At 39.1% G+C, this 14990-nt stretch overlaps 1 protein-coding gene across 9 annotated transcripts in view; it reads right to left on the reverse strand.

Annotated features, from left to right (window-relative positions):
* The window catches only part of lrba (LPS responsive beige-like anchor protein), a 260811-nt gene that overhangs the window by 155538 nt on the left and 90283 nt on the right, over positions 1-14990 (reverse strand). For all 9 annotated transcript variants that reach the window (XM_038271819.1, XM_038271823.1, XM_038271825.1 and 6 more), the window contains exons 30-33: positions 13462-13631; positions 9745-9829; positions 9380-9513; positions 7050-7111 (exon numbers count right to left, since the gene is read on the reverse strand). In XM_038271819.1, coding sequence (XP_038127747.1) covers positions 7050-7111; positions 9380-9513; positions 9745-9829; positions 13462-13631 — 451 coding nt within the window. The remainder of the gene's footprint in view (positions 1-7049; positions 7112-9379; positions 9514-9744; positions 9830-13461; positions 13632-14990) is intronic.

The following is a 14990-nucleotide window of genomic DNA, read 5'->3' on the forward strand; positions in this document are numbered from 1 at the left end:
CCTTAGTGCTTTTATTCTTCCCTTTGTTTATTTTACCATTCCTATATACCTGGCTTTATTTTCTGTTACTCTTTTTAAATCATTAGAAAGATTTCTAGTCAATTCTCAACATGAAAATGTTTTAATTTGCACCATAGATCTGTAAAAAAACACCAAGGCTTTATTTATTTTTTCCTTTTTCTGTTTATTTCTTTTCTTTAATCAGTGGACAGAGAAAGGCGAGGGGAAAAAATAAAACTTAAAATACATTCCAAAGTTAGGGGCTGTCGGGTAAGAAAACATTACATTAACGGTGCCTGTCAAGAGGAGAGGTCTCTATCAGGGAAACTCGTTTGGTTCAAACACGATTATATGTTGCGTATAAATAACCGGTCATTCGTGCCACTTGAAGCAGGCTTGCAGGAAAGCCAACTGGGAGCCAAATTAAAAGCCACTCAATATTTTTAGGAGTCTCCTGTCTGATTTTCTCCTCTCAGCTAGACTTTGCTTCCTGTCAGGAAGCCCCCTTGACCCTCTAGCTCCTCCAACACAACACCTCCCCATCGCCCCCTCTGCGGCTGCATAGTTGCACACGGCGGGGAGTCTTCAGGACTAAGTGCCAGTTGGTGTTAGCCGTGTTTTCTCTGCGTCTCAGTGGAGAGTATATTTTCAAAGAATATGCAGTGTTACAGAGCAACGGTGTGGGAAGGAGAGCCGCGTGGCGCAGCTGTAAAGGGGGCATGGGAGCAAAATATGGGGCGGGGGCGAACAGGGAGATGAGGGGAAAACGGCTCTTTGATTTTTACTGATCGTGAACCCTGTGGGCCTGCTTAACGGCACAGTGGGAAGTTAGTCTGACTGAGAGGAAAATGACAAAGAATTCCTGTAGTTCAGTTTCATCACACCCCTAAATAGTTTCCTCACAGCTCATCTTTTTCAAGTGTTTAATCAACATGGTCCTTAACAGTGCAATTATACAAGAAAAATATCCAATATATTATGACTAACTACACCATCATTTTACTTTTTTATAATAGAACGATAAAAAAAAAACAGTTTAAAAAAAACCTTCCATCATACAGCTAACCTAGACTTACTCAGAGTTTTGTTCTCATGTTATCGATTGTGTTGGGAGGTACTGATGAGCACTCCCAACTTGTTACCAAACCATGGGGGGGCCTCGAGGCTTAAATGCTCTTTACTTCATCACCGTCTTCTTCTATAACCTGAAGGTCAGTGGGTCAAGGGTCAGAAGAAGCCAAGTGTTTGGGGAAGTCGATGTCTATCTGCCTGCTGGCTAGGATGGAGAGTTGTCCATCTGTTAAACAGGTTAAGTTTGGTGAATCTGTCTGGTAGTATAAGATTCTGGCAGCCAATGGTTCAGGTGGGTTAATACAGATATTACTAGATTACAATTAAACTATTATCTACATGATCAGTCACTAAAGGTCCTCTCGACTCTACTTGATAGACTTTGCATGTAAATGTTGTCGCCCAGAAAACACTATTAAACTGCAAACAGTTGTAGGATGATGCTCTGGTCAAAATAAACCAAAACAGAAGACCTTCGCCTACCCACAAAATTCTATGCCCTGCAGACAATTAAGAATTCTGATGCTGAGGCACTGTAACAAAGGCATTATATTTTAGGAATATTAAGCAGGGACATAGTAGATTGCCAGCCTAAGAAAACGAAGAATGGATGGACAAATCAATTCCTCTAAGGTTTTTTGCTGCACGTTTACCTCCCACATATATATATATATATATAGATATAGGACACCCTTGGATTGGACTGAAACGAGTTCATCTGTGTAGGACAGCTGGGTCAAAGTCCAGCCCCAAGTTAAAATAAGAATGTACAGAACTAGTAGAGACATGCTTAAACAGATTTGCAATCGTCGGTGTTGTTTAAGTTGCTCCTACAAAGTACTGACTCAGAGGGACATGAAAATTTTTACATTTATTTGTATAGAAAACAAAACATAATTCTGTTCTGCTTTACAAATATGAACTTCTTTGTGTTGGTGTGTTTCACAAATTCGAGACGAAAACCAATGAAGTTGGTACTAATAAACTGAAATGGTTAAATTAATAGTTTCCCAGGTTTCAGTAATATGATCCATTCTAAAGGTAGATAACAAGTTAGGAGGCTAGGCCCTGAATATCATTCAAGTTAGGTTGCATTGATGTTTAACAATCGTAAATTTACAGGACGAAAAATCACCAAACTAGTTTTTTAAATCATTTCTTACAGGGTCCTCTGTCATTTTAAAGTCCATTTATTTCAACCCAGGTTTTTAACCCAGTTGTTTATAAACAATGCAATTTTATTTGAGAAAAAAAACTTAAAATGTTTTTAATAAAAGTCCTCTGTGATGAAAATGTTAAAGAAAGGAGTTCTTAGATAAGGAAATTAAGATTCAAAGGAAGTAAATATCGAGGAAATGTTTTTTTAGTCTTCGTTTTGTCAAACTATCAAAAAGAAGGTTCCTGCATGAAAACCATCAGCATACCTCTCCCTGACCGTCTCTTTTCCTTCCATACCGTATACGGGATGCATCTCTGATAAATGCCCGAAGGATGGATGGGCTGACACAGGGGCCGGACAATAATGGCTGATCTACAGGACACAAATGCGGCTACTGAGAAGATTTATGGGCCACTACACATCTAACACCATCCGGTATCCAATGAGATAATTTCTCAAAACTCTAGAGAGATGGCAGCAGTGGAACTCCTCTCTCTTGTCCCACTGTATTACTGATTAATCGCATGTACTGTGCAGAAGCAGGTCCTGCAGTGCACCGGGGAAACAGGATAGTTGCCATAAAGATGACATTAAGAGAAGCTCCAAACACGAGGACCAAGAGACAGGGAGAATGGTTCTTTAAAAGCAAGCTAATTAATTGGTGTGGCTAAAAAAAAACAGAAATGTTCTTTACTGTAAAAACCTAAAATAGCTCTAAGATTTATTCCTCTCGACATACAACTCACACCATGTAATTTTAAATTAAAATTATAGGGTACCAATGCATTTTCTTAGACTGTATATCTATGAGTATTTTACCTTTATTCCTTATGTGTGCACTTTAGCTGGATGCCAGGATGTTTTCTCTTTTTTAAACAGGACTTAGAAGACAAAAATAATTTTTCTTATTGTGATGTACCAATCAACTGACAATCAAGATCATACAGTTTTCTCATTTCTGAATGCGTTGGTAACCTGCAGGTTAAATTTGGGTAAATGGTTCTACTTCCCTACCAAAGTATGTCAGAGACAGAGACATCCACCGATTCATTTTTCCTATAATTAGTTTGTCCTTATTGTACAGTTGGGTATCTCAGGTGATATGTTACAAATCTTAATACGTAGCCAAAGATAAAATACATGATGAGCAAACATTGATTTGATATGTTTGACTTTACCAATATTATCCAACTGTATAACTCCAATTCACCCTGAAGTATATCAATTTTTAAACAGCTTGAACCAAACTGACCTGGATTGATGCAGTTCTTCACATCGATGTCAAAGTAAAAACGCTCTTCTCATAGAATCATATAGATAGAATTATGGCTCATTTACAAAATAATGACCATCTTTTATTTTCAAGCAAACGCTGAAAAACAGGCATTCAAATTTCGTCCAAAAACAGCATCTAATGACAGCTGCTGTAAGGATGTAAGCATGTTTCCATGAAGCCAAACAAACTGATTTATCTTAGTCTACTTAAAATAACATTCATATTAATTTATTTGTTAATAATCTTTGTAAAAATGTGAATCTACAGTTTGGACTAGATGAGGCTCTACCTGAAATATCCAACATCAGATTAGTTTCAAACTGAGAATGTCAAACTTCAGACAGATTGTAGAATTTCAAACCTTTTTGGCAATTTAGGGACAATTAAGAAACCAAAGAGGTCAAGTATGATCTGGGCTTCAAATTAAACTCAATCTGAATTGTAGACAAAGAATAATGCTTTCTTTTTATATACTACCCCATAAGAAGTACAGTTTCAGATCATTAATCCTCACTTTGTGTATTCAGGAGTCTAGCAGGATCAATATTACAGATGAGAACAAGGCAGCAGGCCACCCCAACAGTTAATGTCTGATCAAAATGGCCCTTTAATTGGGAACGTTGTTGTACTGGCCTCAATTTAAAGCACTATCAAACAGCAGTTTACTATCCCTTCCTCAATGCCAAGCTGATGTGGCTGCCAATGTAACTTTCATAAGATCTCTGATTAAAAACTGCTCTGCAGTCCCCAGCCTCTTGACCCCTCACCCCGGCTTCACTCCATCTCCGAGGTTGGGAAATTAATTAAAATTTCCAAGAGATTGTATCGTGATCGCATCTCTGAAGAGGGTGTATGGGGGTGGTAAGGTAGAGAGGAGGAAGTGAAAAAAAATAAAAAAATCAAAGTCCTCTCCATCTTCCTCATTCAGCAGAAAGGTAGGAAAAAGTCACAAGATGGCTACAGAGGCACTTCCTGTGTGAGAATTGAGTATTTCCTGTGCCGGAGGGCCCAAGAAACTTCACTAAATAACACCATCAATCATGGTATGGGCTCACTCTCACCGGCTCACAGAGAGAACAAACACACAAATAATTATACGTTGTAATTTAGCCTGGAGCAAAGTCTGTCCCTGTTTCCCTCTTTTCCCTGGTGGGAAGCAGCAGATCATTCCCACCTTTCTCCCCCCTCCTTACCCCCTTTACACAACAATAAAATTACATTTGCATTAGCTGTGAGAGAATTTGGTTGGATGATTTATTGAAGCAATCAACACTGCACTGGCCAATCCCCGGCCGCCTCACTTAAAAAGCCTCAGCGTGTGTGTGGGTGTGTGTGTGTGCGTGGGTGTGTGTGGCTGGGAGCTTTGGGGAAAAGGAAGGAATAGCTTGGGCTATGAACCAAAAGGGGGAAGCGAGGCATGAGCTGTGCAGCGGTGCAATCACTGAGATTCTGCCTTTGATTAGATTAGCATTAAACAACACCCTGACAGATATGACAAATAGGTGCATTAGTGCCTGTCATTCTCCTCTCTTTGGTTCGCTGTCTAGCTTTCACTCCTGCCATTGCTTCGTCTCCGGACATTACGAGGCTCACATTCCCTCCCGGAGTCCCACTAGCCCCAGTTCTCAAGGCCAATGACATCCAAACAGATGTGTAATCTGGCTGCATTACCTTTCGGTGGAAGAAGCAAAATGAGTGATGGGAACCAAACGACATATGGGGAGTCACAAGGAGAAGGAAAGAAATGATGATTAAAAGCACGCAAAACAATCCTGTTGTCCTTATCATCGAGTAATCACAGTTGCGCTCTTGGTAAATTGACTGTGATTATCTGCATTTCTTGGTTAAATTTAACCAGTCACACCGAAGCCTGATTACTACCAGACCTGTGGAATCAATACACAGCTTAAATAGAACTCGTCTACCATGGGGAGCTCAGTTAAAAGATGTTAAAAGGCAAGGAATCATCCAATGCTCTGATTTGGAGAAATTCAAAAGATGATAGAATTAATCATTAAAGACTCTGGGAAAGGCTGAAAAGCAATAACTAAGGGTTTTAGGCTTCACTTAATCATAATGAGAATGGAAAAAAAACAACGGGGCACAATCCAGGAGGGGCTAGCATAACAATATTACCAAAATGACTCATCTAGGAGGTAAGAAAAAAATCTGACTCCAACAAGAAGAAACAGAATGGACAGGAACTGCATCTGCAGGAGAGCTCCAATGCAAAAACAACTGCTGATCATCAAAAACACAAAGGCCTGTCCTAAAACCAAACCTCTATGATGACAGCCAAGATTTTTCTGTAGACTGATGATGAATAAGCTTTTTATTTTCCTAAATAGATGGATTTGGAAACCCATTACTGTATTTACTCCGGTCATCTTTATCATCTGCTAAAATTAGCTTGATGGTCTGAAACATGCAGCCACGACAATAAATAAAGAAAAAAAACAAAAAAAAAAACAGAATAAATGTGTATAGAGAATGCATACTTTTCAACACTGCATTTCAGTAAAGCTGAAGATGCTGATGAAGGTTCTCAGTCATCCAGGTCAAAGTCATTCCGTAAAAATTCAAAAAATATCCACTGGACTTGGTTTTCAAGATTTGAAGACGTTTCGCCACCTCTCCAGGAAGCTTTCTCAATTCAAATGTCTGGATCCGCAGTGAGTTTGAGTCTTATATAGACAACGCCTTGTATCGCTTGGAATGCAATGGCATGCAATGGTAACCGATATTATCGGTTATGTTGCATGTTTCCAAGCGATACAAGGCGTTGTCTATGGTAACCGATATTATCGTTTATGGTAACCGATATTATCGGTTACCATTGCATGTTTCCAAGCGATACAAGGCGTTGTCTATATAAGACTCAAACTCACTGCGGATCCAGACATTTGAATTGAGAAAGCTTCCTGGAGAGGTGGCGAAACGTCTTCAAATCTTGAAAACCAAGTCCAGTGGATATTTTTTGAATTTTTACGGAATAAAGCTGAAGACTAACTGAATGGACATGCTTCCAGGTATAAAGAAACCTAAAGCCTACAGTGGGACTGTGTTTTTAATTTTGTGCAGCCGAGAGGCTTTATTGGCTTTGCATCTCTGAGTGACAATCAGCCACTCTGTAGTGATCCATCGACAACCCTGATCATTGATCCGCCCACATCTGCTTATGATCCCTGAATTAGTATTCAGGATTCCAGGAGCAGCTAAATAAACTTGACAACAAAAACACCCACAGGAGAACTGAGAAGAAAGAGTCAATCAATGCAAAGCACCATCAAATCTACATCATCCACCAGGGCCAGCACACGGGTCAAAGGTGACACGGACAGGTCGGCCAGTCTTGACCTTCTGACCGATATTTGCAGCTAAAGATGCGACTTCTCTGATTCTTCACTCTCAGTGAATGTAGAAAGGTAAACAAGGCTGGGATGGAGGGACGATAAGGCTCTGTGGATTTACTGCACCTCAAGGTAAGGCTGATAAATCAGGCTGTAGAAGAGCTCAAAGAAAAGATAAAGATGCCAGACTCACCTGAGAACAAAGCAGCATGACGAGCTCCACCACAGAGCTGCTGGACTTCATGCACACCAAGCCTGAAGACAAACAAATGTCACAAGCAACATAGTTTTGCTTAAAATGTTTTTGTACAGTCATAGTTACATAGCAATAACACACCATTATGACTTTGGAGCTTCTAATGATTTATTAGCCCAACTCTTTTTACAAACCTTTTATAAAAATCCACTAACAATGTTTCAGTCAAGTGGACAACATGACATGGGCTCTGTTTTCACTGGCTTGCATTTCCATGTAGGCAGAGCCATCTTGCTGCCATCTAAGAAGTTTTGTCTACGCTCTCTGACAGCTTGCGTTGCGAGCTGGTTTGTCACAAGATCCTAGTTTTCAGTCTCACAAAAAATACATCTTAAAAGAGTCCCAATAATACGTCAGTCTCTGAACCATCAGCGGGTTTGTCCAAGGACATGCCAGCAGTGTTTTTTGGAGCGGGACATGTCGGAATGACGACAGTCAGAAGGACCTTGCTGGGGCATTAGAAAAATGGCTAAGCTGGAGAACTCACCTGTCAATATCGCAATTGACTGTTTTAGATAAAATAGCAACAATTCCTCATTTAAAAAGGAGCAAAGTGAAGCACTTTGCATTTGTAGATGGGAAAGAGGTCTGTCTTTTTCTTCCCACAGGATTTGGAAAAAAATTGGTTTATCAGCTTACTCTGCTAGTTGAGAAAACACTCGAGAAGCTGCGGACGAATCATCGTGATGCTACGATTGGATGAAAGCGTATTATGGAAGCGGGCTACTAGCTGGCACGTCACCCGATCAGATGGAAGTTTTGTACTAAACGTCCCTCCTTTTCACAGACAGATTGAACGGCAGCCATCCCAGATGGAACACATAGAACTCAACTCAGTGCTACACATATCAATGTAGCTCCGGCCAAGTTACTCTGACAGAGCTAGTAGAGCTTAACTACGCACAAACTGAGCTTTAAAGCACAGAGTTCAAATGGGACAAGTGCAGAGCTTTGGGTAGGCCTATCCTTAACCTCGAAGCTATCCTACTTTAGGCATTCCAAAATAGTTTTTATCTTCTGCCTGAGACTATACCTTTTAGAACACCTAACTGTGCAATAGTGAAATGATTAAATTTGTGCTTTTTTCCATCTTTGTTATTCAGTCTCGGTTGATCTTACACCAGAACTACTGGAAATACAACAACCCCAAAGCATGATGCTGCCTCTGCCTTGCTTCTAAGTTTAAAACCGTCAATTTGATGAAGCCCAAAAAATTTAATAAAAAAAGACTTTCAATTAGGAATAAATTTATCAGTGTTGGTTTGTCTTAAGCTTAAATGGATCAACAGAAGCAGAGGAACTTCTTTCTTAGGAGGCACCCACTCATTCTAATGTAGAATCAAAATGAGGGCCAACAAATACTTCTATTCTAAGAAAGAGAATACTCAAGCCGCACTAATTCAAAGTGATAGAATAGTCTAGTTAATAGGCCTGTGGAACTCTGGCCCATCGCAAATGATAGAAAATCAAGAATAACTTATAAATTGTGCATAAATTTTCAAGACAGGAGAAAATGTTCAAATCAGCTCTTTAAAGATCAGATTAGAATGTCCCTCCTATCCTGATTGAGGGTGTTGGTTCTACGCTTTTATCCTACTTGTGCAAACCAATGCACTTTAAGACTTGCACCAACAGACAGGGATTATCTAACCTCATGCCATCTGCAAGGGAGAGGGTAGTATTGATGCGCCTAATGAGGCGACATGATGTTACTGTAAACTAATACATATTTAGGCCTTGTATTACAGGCGTCACTTGACCAACATATGTCCCCATTGATCTTTAATGGGAAACCAAAGGCTTTTAAAGGGCGGGGGGCCAGAGGAGTGTCCAGAGTGTGCAGTGGGGGCACAGAGGGGGGATACAGCAGAGAAGCTTTTGGTCTTTTTCGCTGTTCTTACAATGACACAGTATCTACCTTATTTAAAAAAAGCCCCATACTCTAACACATACATGAGTATTTACACACCCTCCAATACATTTTTGCCACCCTTCTTCCTGAAGCTATCAATCAACTTTCCATTTTGTTTGGTGGCAGCAGACATCCCAAACACTGCTATTAGTGCCGTGGCCTCTGACCCTGCCCCCTGGAAACCATCAGCACAAATACCCAGCTCATTGTCCTATGCGGCAGATCGCCATGTTGAATTAAAAGTCTGGAAGTGTTATTGCATCTAAATGAGCAGCACTGCATCAAAGACGCCTGCGATGTTGACATGATATAACCCTCTGACTGCTCTGCTGAGTTATGTTGAGGTCATACTCACTGGCGCCCTCGATGAGCAGCTCCTGACCATGGCTGCCCAGCAGAGTCCGAGAGAGAAATGGAGCAAAGTCCACAAAGATCTCTCTCAGCAGAGGAGCTGCTTTTTCCAGCGCGTGCTCCAAACGCTCCGAGATACTGAAATCATTTTAACCATAAACAAAGAGACAAAGTGCACGTTTAGAAGAATACAACTATTATTCCTCTATTAAGTAAATCATGAATGACTCTGGAATAGCTGCAAAATCTGCTTTTAATGAATCATTCAGATCAAAGATATAAAAAATAAAAGTATGCTAATGCGTGCAAACAGCTGATAGTGCATGTATGTGCACAGACAGGGCGAGGGAAAAAAATAAGATGAATCACCTCATATTGGGGGCTGTGTTCTGGGTCACAGGGGAGAGTGGGGGGACAGATGGCAGGCTAGAGCTGGCTGGAACCTGGCCTCCTGCTGCAGGGAGAAACCAAAGAACACTGTTATTAGTCTGGATGGTGGACAAGAACAAACACACGCACACAACAGCAAGAAATATTCAGGGCTGCAGCTTATTGAATGATTGTGGTGTTTATAAGAGATGCACAGAGGAATAGGCTTATAACCAAGGTTACCCTATTTTCTGTCTTAAAATCATTAGTAATATTAAACGCACATTACTAAATGTTACCAGGTTAAAATAACATGTTAGAGAAAAGAAAGCAATATAAAAGACATTTAAAAGAAAGCAGAACTTGTTTCAAGCAGAACTGTTCTGTTGATCCTTTTGATCCTCTGTAATAGAAGAGGCTAGATGGGAAAAGGGTGGAAAGAGTTTAAAATCCCATGGTTCAGGAAGAGATTGAAACTTTAAAATACACACAGAGACTGTTTTTTTACAGAAAGTCACACCAATCTAGTCAAATGTGCTATTCGTCAAGAAAAGATGCAAAATTGAGTTTAAAATGTCCATTGCGTAATTATTTAGTCTTCACAAGCCTTTAAAGCTAATCATTATTTGTTCACATCAGTTTAAAGTAGTTTAAGAATAAAGTATTAAAGTTTCCAAAAGAAAACAAAAAAATGTTTTTAAATATCAAATGAAAAATAATACCTTTTTTAATAGTTTCCCCTCATTAAATCATTGGTTACCAATTCCTCTGGGCTGTTTGACTGTTATATTATCCCCCTAAAAGGTGCTTTATGACTTAATTTTGGTGACAGAAGCACACAAGCTACAAAGTCTGGATTTGATTGATCTGGCAGTAAATTCTCTTCTCTGTGCCTCATAAATAAGCTAATGCCCAGCTGAATATGGAAAAGGGATGGGGGGGTCTTGTTTTTCCAGCCAGGACAGTCTCAGAGCAGGGATAACTCTTTGGGAATGACACGCAGTGTAATGTGTGCTGGAATGCGTGTGTGTATGAGGTGTTAAACAGTGCCATGTGGACCTAGTGGGAGCATCCCTCTCAAGCTGAAGTAGCTCCTTCAAACAAATGAGTGTCTCCATTAGTCCTACCACTGCCCCATTAAAAAATATATTTACTCCAATACGAATCACTGACTGACTCCCGGCACCAGGTGGATACAGCCTCATTTAGTTTTACCCAAAAATAATGACTCCACAAAGTCTATTTGTGGACTAAGAAATGAGAAAGAGGTAAATTTTTCAGAATAAAGCGGAACAATAAAATAGATGCTCTTCTATTAGACTATCAGACAAGCTGGATTTAGATTTTCCTGCATGTTTAAGGGCATGTATTGTCCTTTTTACATACAGTACAGACCAAAAGTTTGGACACACCTTCTCATTCAAAGATTTTGCTTTATTTTCATGACCACAAAAACTGTAGATTCACTCTGAAGGCATCAAAACTATGAATAAACACGTGTAATTATTTACTTAATAAAAAAGTGTGAAACAGCTGAAAATATGTCTTATATTCTAGGTTCCTCAAAGTAGCCACTGTTTGCTTTGATCACTGCTTCACACACTCTTGGCATTCTCTTGATGAGCTTTAAGTAGTAGTTACCTGAAATGGTTTTCACCTAATAGGTGTCCCCTGTCAGGTTTAAAAAATGGGATTTCTTGTCTTATAAATGGGGTTGGGACCATCAGTTGTGTTGTACAAAAGTCAGGTGGATACACAGCTGATAGTCCTACTGAATAGACTCTTAGAATTTGTATTTTGGCAAGAAAAAAACAAATTAAGTAAAGAAAAACGAGTGGCCATCATTACTTTAAACAATGAAGGTCAGTCAGTCCGAAAAATTGTCAAAACTTTGAAAGTGTCCCCAGGAAAGGAAGACCAAGCGTTCATCCAAGTCACCAGCCTTAGAAATCGCAGGTTAACAGCAGCTCAGATTAGAGACCAGACCAGAGTTCAGGCAGCAGACACATCTCTAGAACAACTGTTAAGAGGAGACTGTGTGAATAAGGCCTTCATGGTAAAATAGCTGCTAGGCAACCACTGCTAAGGACAGGTAACAAACAGAAGAGACTTGCTTGGGCTAAAGAACACAAGGAATGGACATTAGACCATCGGAAATCTGTGCTTTGGTCTGATGAGTCCAAATTTGAGATCTTTGGCTCCAACATATGTGGCTTTGTGCAAAGCAGAAAAGGTTAACGGATGAACCCTACATGCCTGGTTCCCACTGTGAAACATGGAGGAGGAGGTGTGATGGTGTGGGGGTGCTTTGCTGCTGACACTGTTGGCGATTTATTCAAAATTGAAGACATACTGAACCAGCATGGTAACCACACCTCCAAGCTGTGTAAGGGCTATTTGATCAAAAGGAGAGTGATGGGGTTCTGTGCCAGATGACCTGGCCTCTTCGATTACTGGATCTGAACCCAATCAAGATGGTTTGGGGTGAGTTGGACCACAGAGTGAAGGCAAAAGGGCCAACAAGTGCTAAGCATCTCTAGGAACTCCTTCAAGACTATTGGAAGACCACTTCAGGTGACAAGAGAATGCCAAGAGTGTGCGAAGCAGTAACCTTCTTTGAATGAGAAGGTGTGCCCATCTTTTGGTCTGTACTGTATTTACCTACTCAATTATAGTTACACTTGCATCTCATGAATATTAAATTCAATTCCAAGTCTAATATTTAGAATATGTTAAAAAGCATAACAAGAATAAAAGTCAGCTGAGAAGTGTGTCCGACTAATGGTTGTGCTGCCATCAGTAAGCCAAAACCCTAATGTGCAACATGCATCTCCTCCAAACTAACAGTTTATAAAGTGCTGATTTATGGCCATTGTTCTAGTCAGGAGGATGAAGTCAAAAGATCTTCTGTCTGAGCGCTGTGACTTGGTACAAAACAAACCAGCGTACTATTGAGGGATTTCAAAGCGATCTACAGAAAGACCAGTCTGGATGTAATTCATCACAGTCAATCAACAGAACACTTTCAACACTAATTGAGCGACTGTTTACTTATTTCTCATCAGTCTGTTTTAGCTTCTCTACAATGAGGAAACGATTAAATTACTCAACGCAAGAAAGTAATCCACGTGGGATAACTGACCCCCAGATAGCACATCCTCAGTCACCGCCCCGCTCCAGACTTCAACTTTTAAATCAACATATTGTGAAAAGAGAAACGTTGTTGTCTGTAATCTCTGCAGGGTTGATTCTTGACCTTTTTTGATTCCTCCTTTACTAAAATATAATTTCCTATCAGCAGGATAGATAATACATAAAATGTTAAAATAATAATGTTTACAGCAAAATATCTTTTTTTTAACAATATACACTTCATACATTTTTCTCATAAAACTAGTTTAAAGTAAGATAAATATTAAACTTAGAATTAAGCATCTCAATCTGTTCTCTTCAAGGGATTTACTAATATAGAAGCTAATGAGATTGCAAGATTTTTTGGCTTGATTGTCCAAAAGCAGACAGACTAGTCAGAAACCTTTAAGGCCTAACCTTTTGTCAACCAGTAGATGCACCAAACTAAAGGATAACAGCTGATGGTAACATGAAAGAGGACAGAGAAAGATTAAAAAGTTATTTATAAGCTACAAGGCGGAGCATACTTGGTAGCCTGCCCTTACGTCTCTATAGTTTTATTTTTCTGTTTGTACAGAAACCTACCATCAGCCGAGTCCTCAGAAGGATCCTGGGAGGCATCAACTGAAGAAACCACAGCAACACTGTCAACTGAAGTTCCACCAGAGACTGAAGCAGCAGTGGAGGTCTGGGCGGAGGTAGAAGGCACTTGAGACGACAACGTGCCCGCTTTCTTCGGCGCAACGACGACACTTCTGCAAAGAGAAGATATTTATCATGCCTTTATTGTTACCCTGGGAGAACTACTAGGAGAAAACACAGACAAGGACATTACGCAGGAAGCCTTAACACTCTGATGCACAGTGTAAGTGGTTCAGCAACATCGAATCTGGAAATACTCCATATTAATTTATAAACATTTTTCATAAAAAAACAAAATAAAAACACCACCACAGAAATGTTCTTCAAGCTAAAAACAGAGTTAAATCATCAGGTTTGTTTCAGAAATATTTGGATGTTATTTCTTCAACAACACTCTTCAACACACTCTTTAAGTACTTTTACTGTTAAGTTTTATTTGAACGCATAAGCATGTTTAAATAAAGATGAACTATAAACTGGAACATTGTTAATAATTTTAAAGTTTTGAACTTTTGGACTTTAAAAAGGTTTATTTTTGTTTCCAAAAGCTGCTATGAAGCTCATTCAATAACTGACTGTTGCATCTTACAGTAGATGCACAAAGGAGCACCTCCATAGATCCTCCTCTCCACCTGCTGTCAGACTTTATAACCTTCTCCAAACAGGCCCAACAGCTGTTTATACTGTAAATATGCTTCTGGTTCCAAAGGTTTTCCAGCTGGTTGAGAAATAATTAGCCTTTTTTTACTCTGCTTTGTGTGTTTTACAGAAATTAAAACTAATATAGTAAGAGTACATTCTTAGCTACTTTGAACCTCAATAGAGCCCCGAGTTAGTCTTGCATTCTGATCAACACTGCAGCATTTAGCAGATTCTTAACAATCAGCCTTTCCTTGTGAAGTTGTGTCTTCACCTGCCTTCCTCTGATGCATCATCCACAGCTACTGGAACCATCCCATGGAGGCCCCGTTTTATAGAAGCTGTGTTTTAACACCTTTTTTACTTTGGATACATCTGGTCTTTACTTTGATATATCAAAAAAAATCATCTTGAAATTGTTCAGTTTTTTTTTTTTCTGTTTTCTTAAAGTCTATAAGTCGGTAGCATCTCCTTGGGAATTAACAGGGACCTTATCCTCACAAAAAACTCTTATTAAGGAAGACCTTGGTAATTATATCTTCTCACCGATAGAATGCCCTTTACTTGGCTCAGGGTTGCAAATAATGATATACACATATATATATATATATATATATATATATATATACACACACATATATATATATATATATATATATATACACATATATATATATATATATATATATATATACACATATATATATATATACACATATATATATATATATATATACACATATATATATATATATACACATATATATATATATATACACATATATATATATATATATATATATATATATATATATATATATATATACACTATA

The sequence above is a fragment of the Cyprinodon tularosa genome, unplaced genomic scaffold, assembly GCF_016077235.1.
Source record: "Cyprinodon tularosa strain WSP-4 unplaced genomic scaffold, ASM1607723v1 ctg81, whole genome shotgun sequence".
In the NCBI taxonomy this organism is placed as follows: Eukaryota; Metazoa; Chordata; class Actinopteri; order Cyprinodontiformes; family Cyprinodontidae; genus Cyprinodon; species Cyprinodon tularosa.